The 26,114-nt window shown below is 38.5% G+C and overlaps 1 protein-coding gene across 1 annotated transcript in view; it reads left to right on the top strand.

Moving 5' to 3' along the window:
• SLC9A9 (solute carrier family 9, subfamily A (NHE9, cation proton antiporter 9), member 9) overlaps nt 1-26,114 on the top strand; it is a 1,149,796-nt gene that overhangs the window by 546,850 nt on the left and 576,832 nt on the right. Inside the window, exon 9 of the mRNA XM_006869862.1 lies at nt 24,062-24,150. Coding sequence (XP_006869924.1) covers nt 24,062-24,150 — 89 coding nt within the window. The remainder of the gene's footprint in view (nt 1-24,061; nt 24,151-26,114) is intronic.

The raw sequence follows: 26,114 nt of genomic DNA, 5'->3' as shown, positions 1-26,114 counted from the left end.
AAGGAGGTTTCTCAATGTTCTAAGACATATAACAAGTAAATTATTTGCATTAAAATAGATAGTTATTTCTACTATTACATTTCATATGTAGAAAAGAGTAATTAAATAATCCAATGCTCCTCAACCTATAACAGATTAAATCCCAAATATGTTTCTCATAATGGCTCCATCTGCTTCAGCTCTTCCCTCTCACACTGACATCCCTGCCCTCTACACCCCATAGTCTTCATTTTTCAAGACTCAAGTGCTTCCTTATCCTTCATAAAAAATTTCCTCATCTTTCTCCCAACTTCCTCAACCAAAAAGAAATTACCCACTTCCTTCAGAATTCCTGCTTTACTATCATTCACTACATTCTACCTTTCATTAGATTTCTCTGTGTACATGTTCTCTTTTTTGAGAGACATAAAACTGTTTAAGGCCTAGGATCAACTTTATTCCTCTTTCTGTTCTCCATAGCCAGCTAATGTTTTTCTCATTGTGTGACCTTGATAGACAAACAGCAATTGAGTGGATGAATAACAGATACCCAAGCTAACTCATGAGCATCTGGTACTTAACGCTAGTATTACTGATAATTGTCTGAGCTTGGATTCATAGGAGTAAGAAGCACATTTTCACTTGCTTTCCTTGATGCTGGAACTACATGAATAGAAAAGGCAACAAATATTGAGTAATCATAAGAATGTATGAAACATGTGCTAGATGCTTTAATTTTATGCCCCAGCAACTTGTTAAATAGAAAATCTTTTTGTATTTATCTTTGGAGTAAGCCTCTATAAGTTATTTCCTCTTTTCATGACTTCTTCACTTACTTACTTGCTATGATATTTATCTGGCCAACTGATTGGAAGAGATCCATATTTGTGCCCATTCCAAAGAGAGGTGACCCAACAGAATGTGGAAATCATTGGACAATCTCTTTGATAGCCCATTCAAATAAAGTTATGGCCTTGGAAACCCTGTTCAGGGTCACTATGGGCCGGAACCAACTCGACGGCACTTTAACAACAACAAAGGTAATACAGAAATGACTACAATCATACATTGACAGAGAACTTCCAGAGGTTCAAGCTAGATTCAGAAGAGGCCATGAAACGAGAGATATCACTACTGATGTCCGATGGATCTTGGCTGAAAGCAGAGAATATCAGAAAGATGTTTACCTGTGCTTTATTGACTATGCAAAGGCTTTCGATTGTGCAGATCATGACAAGCTATGGACAACATTGTGAAATAAGGGTATTCTGGAACACTTGATTGTGCTCATGAGGAACCTGTACCTGACCAAGAAGCAGTTGTTTGAACAGAACTTGGGAACACTGAATGGTTTAAAATTAAAAAAGGTTTGCGACAGGGTTGTATTCTTTCACCATACTTTTTCAACCTGTATGCTGAGAAAATCATCTGAGAACCTGGGTTATATGAAGAAAAATGTGGCATCAGGATTGGAGGAAGACTCATTAACAACCTGTGATATGCAGATGATACAACTTTGCTTGCTGAAAGTGAAGAGGACTTAAAACATTTCCTGATGAAGATCAAAGAGCACAGCCTTCCGTATGGATTGCATCTCAATGTAAAGAAAACAAAAATCCTCACCACTGGACCAATAAACAACATTCTTATCAACAGGGAAAAGATTGAAGTTGTCAAGGACTTCATTCTTTTTTACTTGGTCTTTATGTACATGTTGCTACTTTGATTTGACTGATTGACCATTCCATGGTGAGCGTAGCTTGCTAGTATTGTTCTCCCCTTATATGCCATCTATTGCTCTGGTAGTGTAGTGGTTACGAATTGGGCTGCGAACCTTAAGGTCAGCGGTTCGAAACTACCAGCTGCTCCACGGGAGAAAGATGAGGCTTTCTACTCCCGTAAAGATTTACACCCTCGGAAACCCTGTACGGGGTCGCTATGGGTCGGAACCGACTCGACGGCACTTAACAACAACAACAACAACAATTGCTTGGCTGAATCTTGAGCCACAGGATGAGATCTATTCCAGACCAGAAGGATAACCAAGGGCCATAGTCTTGGTTTCCTCCAGTATTTTTCTGACAAGTAAACCCAGTCTTTTTTTCTCACAATTTTGAGTTTTGTTCTATCTTTTCTTCCACTCTATCCAGGATCTTCTAATGAGATCCTTTTCAGAGAAGGTGATAGTGGTAGCCAGGTGTCATATAGTTCTTCTGGTCTTAAAGTCGTGGTCACTGATGCTCACCTGATCCATTGGTCTACTGGACTAGTTAATTCCAAGTATCTTCAATTTTCTTCAATCTCCTTTCTTCCATATATGGAGAGACCAGTAGTTGCACTTTAGATGGCCACTTATGAACCTTTAATATCCCAGACACTACTCACCAAAGTAGAATATAGAACATTGTCTTTGTGGACTAGCCTATGTCAGTTGATTATAGTGTCTCCTGGGACTATGGTCCAGAGCACTCAGTCCCAGAAACTCATTGCCTTAAGATGTGCTATAATATCTAAGATGTTTTCATCATTTTGCCTGCTGTATGCTCCATCACATTCATAGATGTGTTTGTAGCAAAAGTAAATACCCAAGTACAAATATCCTCTTTCAAACCCTTAGTTAGTTGTGAATTGTTGTTGTTGTTGTTGTTGTTGTTAAATGTCGTCAAGTCAGTTCTGACTCACAGAGAGCCTGTATAGGATTCTGAGGAGTAACTGGTGGGTTTAAACTGCCAATCTTGAGATTCAAAGTCCAGTTCTGATGCCATGGTACCACACCAGGAGTCCTATTTGTGAGTATATGCTCACTTTTCCTCCCATACCCGTTCAGCCTGTGTTTCTGTCCATGAATCTAGTCATAGAACACTGCTGTTCCAGGGTTGGGTATATAACACTATTTACCTTTACCCACTTTAACCCTGGCAAACCTCACTGGGCCTTCACCTGTCTTCATAATTCTTAGGCCAACCTCCCTCTTCTTATATGTTGGCCTTCCTGTCACCTGAGTTAACATGTGTCTAGCCTCTAGGCATTGAATTACTCTCCCTTGTCTCCCACCCCTGGTAACAATCAAAGAATGTTTCTTTTAGCTTCAAAACCTTTTCTTGAGCTTTTACAGTATTTGTTGTTAAGTGCCATAGAGTTGGTTCCTACTCATAGCAACCCTCTATAAGGTTTCCAAGGAGCAGTTGGTGAGTTTGAACCGCTGACCTTATGATTCAAATTGACCTTGAGGTCGGGTGCTTATCCTGTGGTGCCATGTGTGATTGTCCTTGTGTGATTGACTAATTTCACTCAGCAAAATGTCCTCCTTGTTAGGAGGTATTTTGCAGACTCATTGTTATTCTTCATTGTTGTACAGTATCCCATTATGTGTATTTACCAAAATTTGTTAATCAGTCCTTCCATTGATAGACATTTAGACTGTCTCTGTTTTTATGCTACTGTGAGTAGTGCTATGATGAACATTTGTGTGCATGTATCTATCCATGTTTCTGGCTCTTATTTCTTGTGAATATATACAAGTAAAGGGATTGCTGGGTAATATGGTATTTCCATTTCCAACTTTCTAAGGAAGCACCATACTCTTTTCCTCAAGGGTTGAGCCATTTTATAGTCTCACCAGCAATGTAGGAGGGTGGCATTCTCTCCACACCTTTGCTAGAATTTGTTGTTTTCTGATTTTTGTTTTTAACTTTGCTATTAATGCTGGTATGAGATGATATCTCATTGTTGTTTTCATTTGCATCTCTCTAATGGACAATGATCACAAACACTTCTTCATATGTCTTCTTTGATGAAGTGTCTGTTCATGAAGACATTTAAAAAAAGGATTACCCAGTTTTTAATTGGACTGTTTGTCTGTCTCTCATACAGGTGTTGTGGTTTTCCGTACGTTTTAGAGATTAGTTCCTTGTCTACTATGCAATTGCAAAAAGAATTTTCCCAATCTGTGGGCTGTTTTTACTCTTTTGGCAAAATCTTTTGATACACCCAAGTGTCTATTTTTTAGGAGATCCTAGTCATCTATGTTGTCTTCTACTGTGTGTAGTTTTCGTTGTTTGACAATTTAATTATGCCGTGTATTAGAGTCCCTAAATTTGTCCTTATTATTTTTATTGATGATCTTTTTAGTTCTACGGTTTACATTTAGGTCTCCAATCCATGTTGAGTTTGTATTTCTACATGGTGTGATATATAGGTCTTGTTCCATTTTTCTGCAAATGAAATTCCAGTTTTTCTAGCACCATTTGTTGAATGATTATCTCTTCCCCATTTAATGTGTTTGACACTTTTTCAAAGATCAGCTGATTGTATGTAGATGGGTTTACTTCTGAGTTCTTAACTCTGTTCCTTTGATCAATGTATCTTTTGTTGTTCCTGCACCAAACTATTTTGACCAATATGGCTGTGTAGTAGATTTTGAGATCAGAGAATGAGAGACCTCCATTTTCTTTTTTCTTTTTAAGTGATGCCTTGCTTATCCAAGGTCTCTTTCCATTTAAAGTTAGTGATCAGTGTTTCCATCTATTTAAAAAATGTTGTTGGAATCTGGGTTGGGATTGGATTATATCAATAAATTGTGTTGATATTTTCACAATTTAAGTCTTCCTATCCATGAGCATAGATTTCCGTACTGTAGTGACTTGTCAGTTGCAGTGATTCTGAAAGCTATGCCCACCAATATTTTAAATACCAGCAGAATCACCATGGTGGACAGGTTTCAGATGAGCTTCCAGACAAAGCTAGACTAGGAAGAAAGAATGACGAACTACTTCTGAATATTTAGTCACTGAAAACCTTATGAATAGCAGAGAAACACTGTAAGATATAGTGCCGTAAAATGAGCCCCTCAGGTTGGAAGGCACTCAAAATGCAAGTGGGGAAGAGCTGCCTCCTCAAAGGAGAGCTGACCGTGATGATGCAAATGGAGTAAAGCCCATAGGAGAAAAGCCTGCAGGGCCTTCATTTGCTGATGGGACACAACTCAAAATGAAGAGAAATAGATGTAAACATCCATTGAAAATGAGAACATGGCATGTACAAAGTATGAATCTGGGAAAATTGGAAGTTGTCAAAAATGAAATGGAATGCATAAACATCAATATCTTAAGCATTAGTGAGCTGAAATGAACTGGTATTGGCCATTTTGAATCTGACAACCACATGGTTTACTATGCCGGGAATGACAAATTGAAGAGGAATGGTATTGCATTCATCATCAAAAAGAACATATCCAGATCAGTCATGAGGTACAATGTTGTCTGTGATAGGATAATATCCATGCACCTACAGGGAAGCCCAGTTAATACCACTATTACTCAAATGTACACACCAACCACTGAATCCAGTGAGGAAGAAATAGAAGAATTCTACAAACATGCAATCAAGATGTACTGATCATTAGTGGTGATTGGAATGCAAAGGTTGGGAGCAAAGAGGAAGGATCAGTGGTTGGAAAATGTGGCCTTGGTGATAGCAATGATGCTGGAGAACGCATAATAGAATTCTGTAAAACCAATGATTTGTTCATTTCAAATACCTTCTTTAGACAGCATAAGAGATGACTATACACATGGACCTCACCAGATGGACTATATAGAAGTCAAATTGACTAAATCTGTGGAAAAAGATGATGAAACACTCCATATCATCAGTGAAAACATGGCCAGGGACAGACTGTGGAACAGACCATCAATTACTCATATGCACATTCAAACTGAAGCTGAAGAAAATGAAAACAAGTCCATAAGAGCAAAAATATGACCTTGAATATATCCCACCTGAATTTAGAGATCATCTGAAGAACAGCTTTGATACATTAAACACTAAAGACCAGAAACCATAAGAGTTGTGGGATGACATCAAGAACATCATACATGAAGAAGGCAAAAAGGCATTGAGAAGACAAGAAAGAAGGAAAAAGAGAAAATGGATGTCAGAAGAGACACTGAAACCTGCTCTCCAGTGTAGAGATGCTAAAGCAAATGGTAGAAATGAGGAGGTCCAAGAGCTGAACAGAAAATTTCAAAGATCAGCTCAAGAAGATAAAGCCAAATATTACAACAAAATGTGCAAAGATCTGGAATTAGAAAACCAAAAGGGAAGAACACGCTCAGCATTTCTCAAGGTGGGGGAACTGAAGAAAATATCCAAGCCTCGATTTTCATTATTGAAAGATTCACTGGGCAAATTATTGAATGATGCAGAAAGCATCAAGAGAAGATGGAAGGAATACACAGAATCACTGTACCAAAAGGCAATGGTTAATGTTCAACCGTTTCAAGAGGTAGCATATGATCAAGAGCCAATGATACTCAGGGAGGAAGTCCAAGGTGCATTGAAGGAATTGGCAAAGAACAGGGCACCAGGAATTGATGGAATGAAAATTGAAATCTTTCAAGAAGGTGAGGCGGCACTGGAGGCACCCACTCATCTCCACCAAGAAATTTGGAAAACAACTATCTGGCCAAGTGATTGGAAGAGATCCATATTTGTGCCCATTCCAAAGAGAGGTGACCCAACAGAATGCAGAAATCATCTGACAATCTCTTTGATATCCCATGCAAGTAAAGTTTTGGTAAAGGTAATACAGAAACAGCTATAATCATACATTGACAGAGAACTTCTGGAGGTTCAAGCCAGATTCAGAAGAGGCCATGGAACGACAGATATCATTGCTGATGTCTGATGGATCTTGGCTGAAAGCAGAGAATATCAGAAAGATGTTTTACCTGTGCTTTATTGATTATGCAAAGGCTTTCAGTTGTATGGATCATGACAAGCTATGGACAGCATTGCAAAGTATGAATATTCTAGAACACTTAATTGTGCTCGTGAGAAATCTGTACATGGCCAAGGAGCAGTTTTTCGAACAGAGCATGGAACACTGAATGTTTTAAAATTAAGAAAGGTATGCGACAGGGTTGTATTCTTTCAGCATACTTATTCAACCTGTATACTGAGCAAATCATCTGAGAACTTGGGTTATATGAAGAAAAATGTGGCATCAGGATTGGAGGAAGACTCATTAACAATCTGTGATATGCAGATGATACAACCTTGACTGCTGAAAGTGAAGAGGACTTAAAACATTTACTGATGACAATCAAAGAGCACAGCCTTCAATATGGATTACATCTCAATGTAAAGAAAACAAAAATCCTCACCACTGGACCAATAAACAACATTTTTATCAATGAAGAAAAGATTGAATTTGTCAAGGACTTCATTCTTCTTGAATCAACTATCAACACTCACAGAAACAGCAGTCAAGAAATCAAACGACGTATTGCATTGGGTAAATCTGCTGCACAAGACCTTTTTAAAGTGTTGAAGAGCAAAGATGTCAGCTTGAGAACTAAGGTGCGCCTGACCCAAGCTATGGTATTTTCAGTAACCTCATATGCATGCAAAAGCTGCACAGTGAATAAGGAAGACCATAGAAGAATTGATGCCTTTTGAGTTATGGTTTTGGAGGAGAATATTGAAAGTGCCATGGGCTGCCAAAAGAACCAATAGATCCATTTTGCAAGAAGTTCAGCCAGAGTGCTACTTAGAGGCCAAGATGGCCACACATCATCTCTCATACTTCAGACACGTTGTCAGGAGGGACCAGTTGTTGGAGAATGATGTCATGTTTGATAAGGTGGAGGGTCAGAGAAAAAGAGGAAGACCCCCAACGAGATGGATTGGCCAAGTGGCAGCATCAGTTGACTCAAGTGTGGCAACAGTAGTGTTGCTGGCCCAGGATCAGGCAGTGTTTCATTTGGCTGTTCATAAGGTCGCTATGATCAGTACCAACTCGATGGCTCCTAACAACAACAATCCATGAGCATAGTATATTCTTCATTTTTGTAAGTCTCTTTTGGTTTCCTGTAGTAATATTTGTTATTTTTCTTTGTGTAGGTCTTTTATCTGGCTAGATTTATTCATAAATATTTAATCTTTTAAGTGACTGTTGTAAATGGTATTGCCTTCCTATTTTCCTTTTCATTACTGTCTTTATTAAGGTAGAGAAAGCCAACTGATTTTTACATACGGATCTTGTACCTTGTCACTGTGCTGAATATTTTAATGAGTTTCAATAATTTTCTTGCTGAATCTTTGAGATTTTCAGTATTTTTAAGGCCATATCATCTGAAAATAGAGAAAGGTTTACTCCTTCTTTATAAATTTGGATGCTTTTAATTTCGCTTTCATCTGGCTAGACCTTCCAACACGATATGGGATAGGAGTGGTGATAAAAGACATTTTCATCTGGTTCTTGTTTATTGAACAGAATATTTTCAGTTTCTCTCCATTGAGAGTAGTGTTGACTGTTGGATTTGTTTATATTTCCTTAATTTTCCTGAGGAATTTCCCTCCTGTTCCTAATTTGTTGAGTGTTTTTATCAGGAATGGATTTTGATTTTGTCAAATGCCTTTTCTGCATCAATAAGTAGGATCATATGGTTCTTTTTCTCTGTTTTATTTATTTTATGCCATGGATTCCATTGATTGTTTTTCTAATACTGAGCCACACTTGCATTCCTGGTATGAATCTCTTAGTCATGATGTATTCGGTTTTTTTAATATGTTGTTGAATTCTATTGGCTAGGATTTTGTTGAGAATTTTTGTATCTATGTTCATGAAAGATATTGGTTTGTAAGTTTCTTTTTTAGTCATGTCTTTGCCTAGTTCTGCTATGAAGGTTGTTCTTGCTTCATAAAATGTATTCAGAAGCTTTCTATTCATTTCTATGTTCTGGAATGATTTTAGTAGAATTGATGTCAGCTCTTCTCTGAATGTTTATAGAATTCTCCAGTAAAATTATCCAGGTCCATACTTTTTCTGTTGGGACTTTTTAAATGACCTGATCGATTGCTTTTTTTGTTATAGAACTCTCCAAGTTTTCTTTGTTAATTTATTATAGATTTTCAAATTTGTTGGAATACAATTCTTCATAATATTGTTATCATTTTTATTTCCACTGATTCTATTTTGATGTCATGAATATCATTCCATAAAGATGTTATTTGCATTTTTCCTTCTTTCCTTTCGTTATATTTGCCAAGAGTTTATCAATTTTATTAATGTCTTCAAAGAACCAACTTCTTGTCTTGATGATTCTCCCCAATGTTTTTCTGTTTTCTAATACATTAATTAATTTCTGTTCAAATCTTTATAACATCTTTTCTCCTGGTGGTAGTAGGCTTACTTTGCTGCTCTTTTTCCAGTTGTTGGAGATGTTGAGTTAATATGTTGATTTTTGTTCTTTTTGGATGTGAGTGTTTAGTGCTACAAATTGTGCTCTGTGTACTGCTTTTACTGTTTACCAAAGGTTTGGATATGTTGTGTTTTAATTCGCATATGATTCAAGAGTTTTTTTTAATTGCTTCTATTATATAGTAATTTTTAATCAGGGTGTTAGTGAATTTCTATGTATTTAATTTTTTCCCTTGATCTTCCTTTTGTTTATTTCTAATTTTATAGCACTGTGATCTTTAAAAATGTTTTCTAGTGCTTTGATATTTTAAATTTTACTGAGGCTTGATGTGTAGCCAAACATATTAATTCTGAAGAAGTTCCATGTGTACTTGAAAATGATGTGTATTGTGCTACTGTTGGGTTGAGTGTTCTGTAAAAGTCTCAGAGGTCAACTTTCTTGATTGTGTTGTTTAGTTCTTATTTGTCTTTGTGGAATTTCTTTCTGGTTGTTCTATCCTTTTTCAAAAGTGTTGTATTAAAATCTCTTTGTGGCACTATGGGTTGATGTGCTGGACTGCAAAGTTAGTTTGAACTGCAACTCCTCACCAGCTGCTCCTCAGAAAAATATACAGGGTCACTTTGGGTTAGAACCAAATTGACGGCACTTAGCAACAAAAACAACATTATTGTACAGTTGTCTTTTTCTGTCTTCTATTCTATTAAAGTTTGATTTATGTATTTTGAACATTTTTCATTGGGTGCATATAGATATATATTATGATTATGTACTCTTATATAATTGACCATTTGGTGGTGGTGGTTATGTGCCGTGGAGTCGGTTCCAACTCATAGCAATCCTGTTACAGGGTTTCTGAGGCTGTAAATCTTTACAGGAGCAGAAAGTCTCATCTTTCTCCCGCAGAACAGCTGGTAGTTTCAAATTGCTGACCTTGAAGTTAGCGTGGTTTACCTTCTTCTTGATTTTATGTGGTGGCATATTAATTTTCTTTGTGGTTACCCTATAAATTATTAATTTCTTCCAGTTTAAAACAGTCTGTTTCATCATGAAATCTACTTCTCTTCCTTGTCATTTGGAAGTTATGTAACTACACTTTCCCCTCTTTTTGCTTTGTAGTTGTCTTTCTTATAAATTGATGCCTCTAGTGCCCTATTTTCAGTTTTGATTTTGTTGTTAAGTGCTGTTGAGTCAATTTCGACCCATAGCGACCCTGTATAGGGTTTCTGATGAGTGGCTGGTGAAATTGAACCACCGACCTTGCAGTTCAAAGCGACATTTCAGTCCAGTGCATTAACTCACAGCACCACACCAGGACTCCCATTTTCAGTTTAGTAGGTTTGTGTTGTTTTGTATTTCTATATAAGGACCTCTGGTAGCATAGTGATTACGAATTGGGCTGCGAACCTCAGGGTTAGCAGTTCAAAACTACCAGCTGTTCCGTGGGAGAAAGATGAGGATTTCTGGAGCTCTGGTAGAGTAGTGGTTACAAGTCAGGCTGCCAACTTCAAGGTCAGCAGTTCGAAACTACCAGTGGTTCTGCAGGAGAAAGATGAGGCGGTCTGCTCCCATAAAGATTTACAGCCTCGGAAACCCTGTGCAGGGTCACTATGAGTCAGAGCCGACTCCACGGTACTTAACAACAACTATAGTTTTACAGCCTTTGAAACCCTGTACAGGGTCGCTGTGAGTTAGAACCAACTTCATGGTACATAACCATCACCACCATATACGGATTGAATTTTGAGTGGTGTTTCCATGTATGTCAATCTGTGGTTGTTTTCTGCTGTTGTTGGCTCTCAGTCCAAAGGACTCCCTTTACTATATTTGGTAAAGTTGGACTGGTAAATCTTGAAATGTTCTAATTTTGTGATCATATTTGAGGGACAGATGTGCTGGGTATATGAATCTTTGTATATGGTATTTAGTCAATCTGTATGCAAAGCAAATAATCTGTAAACCTGGGTTATATGAGGAAGAATGTGACATCAGTATTGGAGGAAGATGCATTAGCAACCTGCAATATGCAGGTTATGTAATCATGCTTGCTGTATGTGAAGAGGACTTAAAATTCTTACTAATGTAGACCAAAGACCATAACCTTCAGGATGGGTTGAGTCTCAGCGTAAAGAAAACAAAAATCCTTACCACTGTACCAATAAATAACATCATGATAAATGGAGAAAAGTATGAAATTGTCAAAGACTTCATTGTACTTTGATTCAGAATCAGCACTCAAAGCAGCAGTCAAAAAATCAAATTATCATTGCATTATATAAATGTGTTGCACAAGACCTATTTAGAGCGCTCAAGAACATATGTCAGTTTGAAGCCTAAAAGTGTACCTTACCCAAGCCATTGTATTTTCCATAGCCTAATATGTATGTCTTCGAGGTTGTGGGCTCCTGGTATGGTGCTGTAGGATCAACACTAGACTGCAAAGCACAAGATCAGCAGTTCAAACCCATCAGCCACTCCTCAGAAACCCTATACAGTGTCACTATGAGTTGGAATTCATTTGACAGCAGTTAACAACAATATACATATGAAAATTGTACAGTGAATATGGAAGGCTATAGAAGAATTGATGCATCTGAGTTGTGGTGTTGAAGACTATTATTAAAAGTACCATGGACTGCTTGAAGAACAAACAAATCTGTGTTGGAAGAAGTACCACCAGAATGCTTCTTAGAAGCCAGAATGGTGAGACTTCACCTCTCATATTTTGTAATTATTATCAGGAGTGTCCAGATCCTGGAGAATAACGTCAAGCTTGGTGTAAAGCAAAGGGTAAGCAAAAAAGAGAAGGACCCCAATGAGATAGATTGACCCAGTGGCCCAGTAATGAGCTCAAGCATAGCAATGATTGTATGGCTGGCACAGGACTCTGCAGTGTTTCTTTCTCTTATGCATAGGGTCAGTATGAGTTGGAACCATCTTGATGGCACCTAACAACAACATGGTTCTTGGTTGGCAGTTTTTTTTTTCCTTTAAGAATTTTGTGTATTACCTTTTTCTCTGCATGATTTCTGCTGAGAAACCAGAGCTTGATCTTATTGGTTCTACTTTGTAGATAACTTTTCATCTTTCCTGAGCTGCTCTCAGGATTCTTTCCATTGTCTTTGATTTTTGAGAGTGTGATTATGATATGTCTTGGTGATTTTCTTTTTTATTATAATCAGGGATTATCCTGTTTGGGGTTTGTTCAACTTCTTGAATGCTTATCTTTTCATCTTACATGATGTTTGGAAAATTTTCTTTCAACAGCTCTTCACCTATTTTTTTCTGTGCTTTTCTTTGTCTTTTCTTGCTCTGGAATTCTGATCACCTGTGAGTTATTCCTATTCATGATGTCCTGTGTGATTCAGGCTTTCTTTGGATTTTTTTCATCTTTTTTCTGATTGTTCCTCTATCTTAATAGCATTGAAAGCTTTATCTTAAAGCTTACTAATTCAGACTTCTGTTATTTCAAATCTATTCCTTTGCCCTTTCTATGTATTGTGTATTTGTGAAATCTTAATATTAGTCTTCTGGATTTATATTTGCAGATTTTGTATTCTCTGTAACTCCTTTTCTATTTTGTGTGTTTTTTCTTGTAGCATTTTCCTGGTTTTCCTTGACCTTTCTGTCAATAATTTGGAGGTACCTAAATACCATTCTCTTGAATTCTTTCTCAGGGATTTTCAATGCCTTTTTTCCTCAAAACTGTTGTCTAGGTCTACATCTTGGTCACTTGTTTGAGCCACTTTGTCTTGTTTCTTCATGTTTCATTACAAGGTCTCAAAGACTGTAGACAGTTTCTCAGAGACAGAATTGTCTACATTCTCTGAGACCTTGTGATGGTGTTATATTTGTATTAAATTATTAATTGTATGTTGGTGTACTCTTAGGCACTCACCAAATGTCTTCAGAGGAGTGTGATTATGGGATGGGAGCTTGTGCACCATTCTCTGTCACTGTTTATACAACTCAATTTAGGATAGGTTTGGTTGATGTTGGTTGTTTTTGCTGTTCTTGTGTCTAGAACTGGTAGTAGCTCTTTCCCAATGGGAGAGACCTTAGGGGATACATTTTGTTGGATTGTATGGCTATAGTTGCTATCCCCATGAGGGAAGAAGAGAAAGTATATATCAAAGGAGAAGGAAAACAAAACAAACAAACAAACAAGAAAACAACAATAAAAAATAAAATAAAATAAAGTTGTAAAGAACTAAGAACAAAATGCAGGCAATAGCTAATACAAGAATACAAAAATGTAAAAGAGAAAAATTGTTGTTGTTAAGTGCCATCAAATTGGTTCTAACTCACAAAAACCCTATGAACAACAGAACAAAACACTACCAGGTCCTGTGCCACCTTCATAATTGGTGCTACACTTGAGCCCATTGTTGCTGCCATTGTATCAATCCATCTTGTTGGGGGTCTTCCTGTATGTTTCTTCCCCTTCAGTTTACCAAGCATGATGTCTTTTTCCAGGAACTGGTCCCTCCTGACAATATATCTGAAGTTTGAGAGATGAAGTCTGGACATCTTGACTTCTAAGGAACATTCTGGCTATACTTCTTCCAACACAGATTTGTTTGCTCTTCTGGAAGTCCATGATACCTTTAATATTCTTTTCCAACACCATAACTCAAATGCATACATCAGTTCTTCTACGGTCTTCCTTGTTCATTGCTCAACTTTCACATTTATATGAAGCTACTGAAAATGCCATGGCTTCTGTCAGGCACAGTTGATCCTCAAACTGACATCTTTGCTCTTAAACAGTTTAAAGAGGCTGTGTGCAGTAGACTTGCCTGATGCAATACATCATTTGATTTCTTGACTGCTATTTCCATGAGAAAAGAGGAAGAGGAAAAGAAAAAGAAATATAAGGAACTAAATATAAATAAGGAAAGGAATTAGTAAAAGGGAAAGAGACCAAAGAGTAGCAAATAAAAGTCACGAGGAAAGGAGGTTGGGGGGTTGGGAGGTGGGTGGAGAATGTAGAAGCAATGGTTGGGAAAGAGAATCAGGCAAAAAGAAGAAAAAATGAAATTGTTGATAGAAAGGATCAAAAGAAAACAAGGGTAAATAGAGGAAGAAGGGAAGAAAGAGTAAGCAAACAAAAACAATCAAAGGAAAAAACAGGGCAGGTACCAGACCCAGAAAGAAGAAAATTCTGGAGTGTCCTCTCAGTGAAGGATCTCATGTCATGGCTTGGCAAGGTATAAGGCAGTAACTCTCTCAGTCTTAGATGAAGTTCCTGAAGGCCTATGCGTTGTGTGTTCTGGGCACTCAATCTAATAGTTTGTGCAGACCCCATAGCAACTGTGGGATCAGTGGACATTTGTAAGACAGCCAAAGGTGAGCGGTCCCGCCAGTCCTGGGCTGGCCAGAAATCAGATCTTCAGATCAGGAGCAGGCCACACCTGATTCCAAGTGCTGGAGTTGGTGCTGCTAGCTCCCCACTCCTTTCAATGTGGCTCTGACTACCCAGATAGCAAAAGCTTTGCTGGGAGTATCCTTGAGTGAGGACTGATTACACCTCTGGTCACCAGGTTAACGTAGGCTACAAGAAAATATTTACAATTTTCTCTTCGTATGCTTCTTTCAGTATGCCTCTGCACCTCTACTGTCCTTTTGCCATCAACGCTTCTCTTGACAGTTCAGGATGGCCACATCATGTCATGGCGACTGGCACAGATCACCTATCTCCTCCCACCACAACCTCATATCTGTTAAGCTGCTCTTCCTAGTTAGGGCTACTTCACGGCTTGCAAGGAACAACTCTGCAGGCTTAATCAGGGCCTGTCCTAATCTAGGTACCAGGGTTAATGCAGGTCACTCCCCACTTCTCCTCATGGGCTCACTTCCATAAGTCTCTGACTGACTGCTAAGAGAGCAGAAATTTCCCTCAGTGTGTATGCAGGTGGCAGCCTACCCCTCATCTGGTCACCATAGAGTGTGAGGAACAAGAAAAAAGATCACACCATACAGGTAAACTCCTGTGAGCCACCAGTATGTTTCTGCAAAGTCAAAATTCTGTCTTGTCTCTGTCTTGCCATTCACAGAAGTTTAAGTTGGCTGTGCTGTATTGGTAGGCCATACAGGTGACTAGTCTGTATCCCTTTTTTGCCTCATCTGTTCAGCTTTCTCTCCTAGTAGACATTCAGTCTACTTCTCTTAAGATTTCAGGACTATCATCTGCATCTGTTTCATTGGATTGTCCTTATCTTTGCTGTAGAAGATTTGTACAGTCTTACAGTCTAGTCCACCACCTTGCAGCCTTCCTCTAAAACATTTTTAAAGATAGCAAAACTATATTTATAAGAAAAGGAAGTAAAGGTAACAAAAATGGTGTTGGTCCTATGGGGCCTATGGGACCATTTCTAAATGTCCCTAGATACTGAAAGACAAGAAGAAGAAAGACATCCCTTCTTAGGATCATATAAGGCCAAGTTATAGCATATTGTTGTTAAATGCATTGAGTAGTTCTGACTCATAGTGACCCTATATAGGTTGTCCAAGAAGTAGCTGGTGGGTTTGAATCGCTGACCTTTCAGGTAGCAATCCACTGCTCATCCTGCTGCATCACACCAGGGCCCCAGCTACAGGATGGGTGAGTTGAAATTTCATACTAAAGTATTAGTCAGAAACTTGCTTCTCAATGTCTGGTCGAAGGACTAGCAACATGATCATCACATGGTTTTCTAAATACAGAATCTCAGGATCCATTTCAAATCTCCTAAAGCAGAATCTACAAATTAATATGATTCTAGGTAATACGGATCAACATTAATGTTTAGAAGCACTGGATTGAGTCTGAAATTCCTGTTGTCTAATCAGGATAGCTGGATAATTTTCTTGTCTTGAACTTAACAGAAAAGCAAAACAAACAAACAAAACAAACAATAGCAACAATACACCCAAATTGAAGAAACTAGTGGATTTGCTCATTGTCGTAGATTAATAATGTATAGGAAAATGACAGAAGCACATAATTGGAGAAAATCTAGACTTCTTGAGGAATAACAAAATATTTTCTGCAACAGCTTGGGCAGATAATCATTGAGCCAAAACATTTCAAATGATGGGGAACTTTTCACACTTCAAGCTTGTCACTACAATGTAGGGTAGCTCTTGTACATATTTTGGAAAGATCCTGGATTGAAATCAGAAGACATATGCTTGAGTCTGGGCCACAACTTTTCATTCATTTTAAGCCTTACATACTCCTATCCCCAGCCACTTGTCCCGATCTAGAAGCCCCAACTCACATCACTAATCCCAACCTTCGGTAAGATGGAAAACAACTTGAGCTCAGTCTTTGGAATTTGGCAGAGTATCTTAGCTGCCATTGACATCACCCATTGTCCCAGTTATAACAGGGAAAATATAAGGGGCTTCAAAAAAGTTTGTGAAAAAAATTCAATTGTTTTTTAATTCCATTTTTCCACAATCTTTTTGAAGCCCCTCTAAGAAGTTGTATTGTATTGTATCAAAATGGCAAACCCTTGAAAGTTTCAGTGAACCATCAGAATTTAGAATGGGAAAAGATCTACAAGAGGGTGTCAGTCAGGATTTGGTAGGAAAACTGAATCCATCCCAGGTATTTTACAGAGATTAGTGGTTACGAGTTGAGCTGCTAACCTCAAGATCAGCAGTTCAAAACTACCAGTTGTTCCGTGGGAGAAAGATGGGGCTTTCTGCTCCCATAAAGATTTACAGCCTCGGAAACCCTGTGTAGGGTCTCTATGAGTCGGAACCAACTCCACGGTACTTAACAACAACAACAATGTAGGAAAGTGGTGAACAGGTGGTGACACTTGGTTAACACAAAGTTAACAACAACATGAAGCAAATGAAAATTCTCGGACTAGAGGAGAAAAGGAAAGATCATCTAAAAGTTCCTAGGAGGGGACCACTTTGGGGGAACCCAGACCTTTGAAGATACTGTCATGCTTCTGAATTCTGATATCCCTGAGGGGATGCCATGAAGCTGGTTCTAGAATGCAGGGGCAGGGGACAAAAGAGGCCAGAACCAACTGTTAGAGCTATGGTGAAGAGCCTTTATTGGAATGGAGATGAAAGACACAGCAGGCAAATTGGAAGGAGCCAGTCCTTCAGTCCCCTCCTGGGCTCTACTCTGTCTCTGGTGCACCATATTGGCAGAGCCTTACAGCCTCTGGCAAAGGACAAATGTGGTTTTCAGAGCCCCAATTCCAGGATCGTACTGAGTATAGAAGGGTGAGTTTGGAGTTGAGATGCTGGTTTGCTGATTCCCATAAATAACACTTGGTCCCCCCCTTTGCTTTTACTTATGAGAATCTGAGATCCAGAGCAATTAAGCAAGTTGCCCAGGGCCCACATCCCTGTAATGCAACCAGTACTAACATAGCAAGTGTTGTTGTTGTTAAGTACTTTGGAGTCAGTTCTGACTCATAGCAACCCTGTACAGGGTTTGCGAGGCTATAAATCTTTATAGGAGCAGAAAGCCTCATCTTTCTCCCGCAGAACAGCTGGTAGTTTCAAACTGCCAACTTTGAGGTTAACAACCTGATTCATAACCACTATGCTCCCAGAGCTCCTTAGAGCAAGTGTGGGTGTGTAAAATACAACGAAGATTAAAATGTAACCATGTAATGTTGAAAACTGTCAAGACAGAATTTGTTTGACTAGTACATCATTTTACAGAGGTTATAGATGTATTTAAATAAGATATTTTTAGTGCATTTTAGCTTAAAGTCATTCTAATTGCAGTAATTTATATGAATTAATTAATTACCAAGGTATATAATTATCATTATGTATGTTAATACTAAGGGTCAAATCAAATTTGCTGCTTTATTTGATTAAAACACAAAGCCTAGGGTCATATAAGCATATTCTTTTTTGTTGCTGTATGGCATATCTACAAACACAAAATTTTAGAAGAATATAGAGAAATCATCACTGCAATTGGCTTATCAGAGCAAAGATACTAGGGAAATGAGATGATATATCTAATGAGGACATATCCAGCTAGCTCAGATACATAGTCTTCATCACCTCTGACTGTTTCTCTTAGACATCAAAACTCTTACTATTCTTGGTTTTTCTTATGTACAAATATTTATAGTAAAACATAGGACATTGCAAATTTTTTTTTTTTTTTTTAACATGTAAAAAAAAATGTCAGTAGCTGTAACAGTGATGTGGCAGGCAGATCTGACTTTCACAAGAGGGAAGGAGGAGAATCACCAGTTCAAGTCCTGAGGTAGAAATCAAAAATCGTTCACCCTACAAACTTTTAACCCTAATCTGACATCAACCATCCCTCCCACGGCACTCTACTTCTCTACTGGGTTCAATAATCCATTGCAATTACCATATAGAACTCATAGACAATATTTACAATTGCAGGGTGTAGGCAAGTTAACAGGGTTGAATTCAGGTTCAGAAACAACTCAGAATACAGTGAGTGGTTCTCTAGTCAGGAGTGTCTCTTCTCAGTCAGAATACAGGTACTCATTCTCAGTCTCTCAACTACATAGTCCCTTGGCCTCTGTGCTGTGCAGACTAGTGTTACAAGCACCTTTAACACTGTAGATAAATGCCCAAAGGACATCCCGTTAAGCAAGCCAGCCTTCTGCTTGAAGGCACTCATCCTCACTTGGATGAGATACAGAGCGGGAAGCCCACTGCTCTCTATCTCCATGCTGCTGCCTCTGGCATGGCCATCTATTTTTGCAGAGATCTCAGGGTCCAAAAGACAATCTCCATTCATGACTCTTCTTTCTTGATGGTCATGAAACGTCCTGTTCCACCTTATAGATGAGTCATTTTAAACCCAACATGATGTCGAGACCCACCAATCCCTGAGTTAAACTCCTGTACACCTTATCGGCCTAGTTCCACCCAGTCATCAGGTGGGAATTATTAGCCTGTGGATAGAAAAGCCATATCAAGTAAATTCACTGTATTACAATGACATTAATTATACTCTTTATATTATTGTTGTTGTTGTTAAGTTCTGTCAAGTCAGTTCTGACCCATAGCGACCCTGTATAGGGTTTCTGAGGAGTAGTTGGTGAGCTTGAACTGCCAACCTTGCAGTTCAAATGGCTTTACAGTCTTGCGCATTAACCCACATACAGATGTATTATTCATTTCCATTTTTTTTTTTCTATCACTATTAACAGAAACTCATCAACCCTTTTTGCCCTCTCCCTTTCACCTTGTAACCACTAATAAACTTGCCAATTCTAGGTAGGTTCTTTTTTTTTTTTTTTTTTTTCAGATGACTTAGTATCACCTTAAAACATTCACTAATGGTCTAAACAGGCAGTTAAGTACAAGGAATCTGGAATTTTAGAGCCAAATGCCATAAATTTGAATCTCAGTTCTGTCATTTTAAAGGTGACCTTTAATAAATTAGTTGTTTACTTGTAACATGGGGATGGGAATGTTCATTTATTTATTCAACAAATTCTCTCTTAATACCTATTATTGTGCCACACACTGCCTAGGAGTTAGGGACCAATGAACTATCCTACCCTGAATGAGCTTACATTGCAGTTTGTGAAGGCAGAAAATAGACAGATATGTATAATATTAGGGCACAGATAAGTACAAATAGAGAGAGAATTAAGCAAGTTAGGTATATGGAGGATGATGATGAAAATGATAGTTTTTATTGAGGAGAGAGAAGGTCTCTTTAATAATGTAACATCTGAACAATGACTTGGAGGGAGGGATGGAGCCAGGTGGGTACCTGAAGCAGAGTTTTCCAGGTAGTGGGAACTAAAAGTGGAAGAGACACAGTGAGGCAAGTGAGGAATGAAGTATGACATAGGTCAGAGAGCTGGTCAGAAGGAAGGAGAGGTTTTGATGGGAAATCAATAGAAGGTTTTGAGTAGAAGATGGGCGTGATCTGACTTGGAGAAAAGAGTGTTGGGAATGAAACAGAAAAGTCCAAACTCACTGCTATTGAGTCTATTTGGACTCACAGTGACCCTACAGGACAGAGTAGAACTGACCCCTAGAGTTTCTAAGGGTATATATAATCTTTATGGAAGCAAACTAACATGTTTGAACTGCAGACCTTTCCATTAGCAGTTGAGCACTTAATCCACTGTGCCACCAGAGCTCCAGGAGGACAGTAAGAAGGCTACCTAGGACTTTATTGTTGTAATCCAAGGAAAAATGATGGTGACTAGGACAAAGATGTAGAGAAATGGTTGGAAAAATTTTAAACAATGAGTCAACAAGATTGTAGTAAGAAAGGAGAATTAAAGGATGATCCTAAAGTTTTGGACTGAGCAGCAGGAAGAAGGGAAATGCTCTTACTGAGAAGGGAAAGATGAGAAGCACCAGTTGTCACTGAGTCAGCTGTGACTTATGATGACCCTGTGAGTGTCTAAGTAGAATGTGTTCCGTAGGGTTTTCAATGACCACGGGATCACCAGACCTTTCCTCCAAGGTGTCTCTAGATGAAACTGAACCCCCAACCTTTTGGTTAGCAGCTGAATATGTTAACTGTTTGCACTACCCATAGAACCAAACTCGTGTGAGCCTGCCTCACTGTAACTGAGGTAACTCCAAATCATAGGGATCCTATGGGGCAGAGTAAACTTCCTCATAGGGTTTCCAAGGCTGTAAATCTTTATAGGGCAGAAAGCCTCATCTGGTGGCAGTGTAGAATTAGCACTGGTCTTCTAACTACAAGGTCAGCCGTTCAAATCCACCAACCCTAGACTGTGTTGCTGTTACTAAGGACAGTCGTGTCAGTTCCAACCCATAGGGAGTCTGTATAGGGTTTCTGAAGAGCAGTTGGTAGATTTGAAAAACTGACTTTGTAGTTAGCAGTCTCCAGTGCTTATCCTACAGCACCACAGCAAGTCTCTAAAAGACTATGTTGTTGTTAAGTGCTGTCTAGTCAGTTCCAACTCATAGCGACCCTTTATAAGGTTTCCTATGAGTGGCTAGTGAACTTGAACTGCCAACCTTGAGATTTAAATTAATCTTGCAGTCCAGCACATTAACCCACAGCACTACACCAAGACTCCAAAAGACAGTGTGAGGATCTATTAATAAGGTAAGCCAAGCCATCTGAACTGCAAAGTTGATGGTTCAAGCTCACCAGTCACTCCTTGGAAACCCTATACAGGGTCGCTGTGGGTCGGAACCGACTCGACGGCACTTAACAAAAACAACACTGCAAGAGAATGAATTCATGTGATATGTAACCTGATATCAATGAAACTAACACAGTTTCTGGTCCGCAGTATGTTTTAGTTCAACCATAGCCTAGTATGTATTCCTTCAATCTTAGCCTTCCTTCCTAATTCTTTATAACACTTCTTTGTTACTTACTCTTTGTCTCAAAAAGAATTGATTCACTACCCAGCCTTCACCTTTTTTGTTCACTACTTTGTCTCAGATCAATATATAGTCAAAATGGTTCCAGAACAGTGGGAAGGTCAGTTAAAACTTCACCCAGAAAGAAACTGCAAGAGACTATAGAACTGGCAAAAAACCAGATCAATCATATTTTTAAATAAATAAAGAGGGATGTTTGATGCTAAAACTGCATGCATGACCATCTTCCTAGCACTTCGAAGTACCTCAAGTGCTTCCACATCCTCAAAGTTTCCCTGGTATTGGTTGTTTTTTCTAATAGAAATTCTGTGAAGAGTGAAATAGGATATTTTATAAGCATTTGTCATAGAATTTCTGAAGAGAGCCTAAGAAATTGTAGTACTAAAGTAATCTGGAAAAACACTTATTGAATATATATTTATGAACAAAATTTCCTACTTATTCTTTTGACTTAAAATGTTGAAGCATATAATATTAAAAGGCAACAAATAATGTAAATGTGTATGCCACACAGGAGTCCTGGTGTGACACTGTATGTTAATGCGCTAGACTGCAAAGCCATTTGAACTGCAAGGTCATTGGTTCCAGCTCACCAGCTGCTCCTTGGAAACCCTCTACAGGGTTGCTATGGGTCGGAATCGACTCTACGGCACTTGACAACAACAACAACATGCCCAAGTATTATGTAAATATGTCTTCTTGTTGTTAAGTGCCGTGGAGTCGGTTCTGACTCATAATGATCCTGGATAGGGTTTCCAAGGAGCAACTGGTGAGTTTGAACCACAGACCTTGCACTTCAAATGACTTTTCAGTCCAGTGTTCATCCTACAGTGCCATACCAGGACTCCAAATATGTCTTAATGATATTTTATTCAATGCCAATCTGAAAAAAAAAAATCACGTAAATAATATCATACAGTCTAAATATTATAAAAAATAAGGTTGGTTCTTTAAAATTCTTTATTGCAGTTTCATTTGAAATATCAGTATTCCATTCACATCTCTCTATGCTCTTAAGAATCATCAGCATTTAATTTATGAGTGTTTTTAGTTGAAAAGATTCTGCTATTTAAAATTCAATTCAATTCCCTTGGTCTGAGTTGAGGAATACTTAAATCATGTTTTTCCCAAAGTCCTCCTTAATGTTCAATTTCCCATAATTAATCTAATCATTGATCCAAAATAGAGTGCAACCCCCACTCACTATCCACCCCAGCCAGGAGACAAATAACACATTTGCCCCATGGTTTTTCTCCTGTGGTCTCAGAGAGGATCTAGCATATATGAGACTTCATGTAGCATATAAGACTGGGTACTGGGTTTATGTTGATATTGTTATTAGCTGCCATCTGTGGTCAGCCCCTGACTCACGATGACCCTATACACAACAGAAGACAATGTTGCCATGTCTTGCATGATGCAAGATTACTTACAGATGTTTTGTTGTTGTTAAGTGTTGTCTAGTTAGTTCCAACTCATAGCAAGCCTGTGTAGGGTTTCTGAGGAGTGATTGGTGAGTTTGAATTGTTGACCTTGCAATTCAAACTGAACTTGTAGTCCACTGCTTATCCTACAGCACCACACCAGGACTGCACTTAGAGATAAGATCTTTGTAATCATTAGGATTTACATTGGCCATTCTCTCGAGTCCGCCTTAGTCAGATAGCTTCATTAAAACCTGTTCAGCATCATAGCAACATGCAAGCCTCCACTGACAGATGGGTGATAACTGCCCATGAGGTCCATTGGCCAGGACTCAGATCAGGTCTCCCATATAGAAGGCAAGAATTCTAACACTGAAACACCAGTTTCTAAAGCTGGGTATTATGGTGGATTAAGAAATAAATCCTGTAGCTAGCCAAGGAATGGCTGAAAGACCACTTGCTGGTAGGCAGCATAGAAGAGTACAACAACTTGCCTTCAGGAAGTATATGCCTTGGGTATGTTCTCTTCTTATTCAGCAGCAGAAAGACTAAGTGCCCAGTTTGGCTAAAGAGGCATAGGAGCAAACAAGGACCTCACTGCTTTACCTGGAAAGTTAGGGTATTGGCAGGGCAACAAAACCCTTGTAGATGTCTTAAATGTCTGACATGAATCTTAATACTAAATTATGGTATGACAGAAACTTCTTCAGACTCCCCAAGGTACACAGTGGAAAGCAAATATCTTTGAGTATTATGCCAGCATTTAATATAAAATGTAGGAAATTAGTCGGCAATAGCTAAGAGAAGTCCAGAGTTGACTGTACAGTCTTTTGTCCATGTGCTTCCAAATAGAACTTTCCTAACTCATGACTGGGGAATCATTTATCCTCAGGAAGAATCCACTTCTTAATGCTTTTCTTTATGTTTAATCCTGTAAGACCTGTGTTTAAAGCAAGTAGCAAAGGTTTACCTGGGTTCCATTATCATGGTAATTATTAGCAGTTTTAACTCTCCTGACACCAAGTCCATTTCAAGCTGGGATATCTCTCTACCCCTTTGACTTAGAAAAGAACAAAAATGGGCTTTAACTCCTCTGTTTTTGAATTTCAGGGATAGTCGCTGTTCTCTTCTGTGGAGTCACACAGGCACATTATACCTACAACAATCTGTCATTGGATTCCAAAATGAGGACTAAACAGGTAAGAGGTGGGGAAAATCACTACAGGCTTTATCTCTTTTCTCAGTGTAATGATTATGTAGCAATTTTGGCAGTGCACTCGGAAAGAATTTCATTAGTAAAGGAAGAAAGTAAGTTTAAGGCTTCATTATGGGTTGGATAGTTATAGATTTTTTTTTTTCCTCCAGGATAACCATTAACAATTCTCTTGGTAAGCAAAAATATAGTTATAATAGTCTCTCCCTCTTGAGAGATATAGAATGTAGACTGTCGCTCTTGAAGATGAAAGGCCCAGAGTCGGTAATAATTCACAGTCACTTACATCTAAAAGCATTATAAAGCATATGAGATTAGGTAGTTATATAAAGAAAAGGAAATGAAGAAGAATAAGAAAGCAATGTTTGGTGCTTTTGCTTAACTTGGTGCTTTTGGTTCCAAGTAAACTCAACTGTTGGTTGTCACACAAGCAGAATGTGTCCCCCATATGCCAAGAACACATCTGTTTGGGTGTTTGCAAATGAATATGCATCTATTCCTACTATAAACATTTAATGCCCAGCTACTATGTGCCAAGCACTATGCTAGGTACTAAAGTACTAGGGATGCAAGGATAGATATGTACAGTCCTAACTCCAAGAGGTTCATTATTAAGTTGGTTGATGTGGATAAAGATGTATAACAAACAAATAATTGTCAATGGTGTGATAAGTACTGGGACAGAAATGTCTGATATAAGATGTTCAGGTAGCACTCAGTTGGACATCATCCCATCGCTGAAATTGAGAAGGTCATGGGGAGGATTCCAGAAGTGACATCTTATCTGGAGCTTACAATGCAAATAGAAGTTACTTAGATAAAGATTTGGAGTTTAATGGGATGGGGCCAGAGAGTATCAGGAAAGGTGATTTTAGGCCAAGAGAGCATCATGGGCAAAGGCTGTAAATTATTCAGTGTGACCCAATAAATAAGGCTGAAATTAGTAAGCTACAGAAAGGGATGTGATCATCTAATGAAAGAACTTACCTTGTGAAGGAGTCTAAACATTATCATAAAAGTAATGTGGAGTCATTTAAGTGACTTTTGCAAAGTAATTTTAAGATTATCAAAGTTATATTTTAGAAATAATACTCTGTCAGACATGCGGGGACTGAAGCAAATGGCACTTTCATTAGTAAGTTTTTGCTGTGTAACCACCAACCACAAACCAAGTGGCATCCAATAGTAAATATTTGTTTATAACACATCTGCAAGATTCAGTTCTAGATTGGTCTGGGGTTAGTGGTTCTCCTTGTCCCGCTTGGGTTCATACACATCTGTAAGTTTGCTGAGGGCTCTCTATTCTAGGGTTGGTTTGGCTAGGAGCACCTTAGCTCATTCTTCTCCTGGCAAAAGAACAAGCTCCAGTGTTCAAGTCTATTCTAAGCCTCTTCTTGAATCACATATTTAAGCATTATATTGGTATTTTCAATTGCATCATATGCATGTGAAAGTTGGATAATGAATTAGAAAGACCAGAGAAAAAGAACTGATGAATTTGAATTACGGTGTTGATGAAGACTATTGAAAAATACCAGAAAAATGAGCAAATCTGTCCTGGAAGAAGTAAAGCCAGAATGCTCCTTAGAAGTGAGAATGGCGAAGACTTCAACTCACATACTTCGCACATCCTATTAAGAGGGACTAGTCCCTGGAGAAGGACATTATACTTGGTAAGGGTGGAAAAGAGGAGGAACACCAATGAGATAGGTTGACACAGTGTCTGCAACAATGGGCTTAAGCACAGGAATTACTGTTATGATGGCACAGGACTCAGCAATATTTTGTGTGGTTGTACATAGCATCACTAGGCATTGGAACTTCTTGACAGCACCTAACAACAGCAACAATTGGCCTAAGAAAACCTTTTGGTTAAATCCAGAGTCAAGAGGTCAAGTAAGGCAGCCACTCACAGTTGGGTGGTGTTCTTGTTGTTGTTGTTATGTGCCG

The sequence above is a fragment of the Chrysochloris asiatica genome, unplaced genomic scaffold (assembly GCF_000296735.1).
Source record: "Chrysochloris asiatica unplaced genomic scaffold, ChrAsi1.0 scaffold00136, whole genome shotgun sequence".
Taxonomy (NCBI): domain Eukaryota; kingdom Metazoa; phylum Chordata; class Mammalia; order Afrosoricida; family Chrysochloridae; genus Chrysochloris; species Chrysochloris asiatica.
This window is presented reverse-complemented; position numbering and strand designations above follow the sequence as displayed.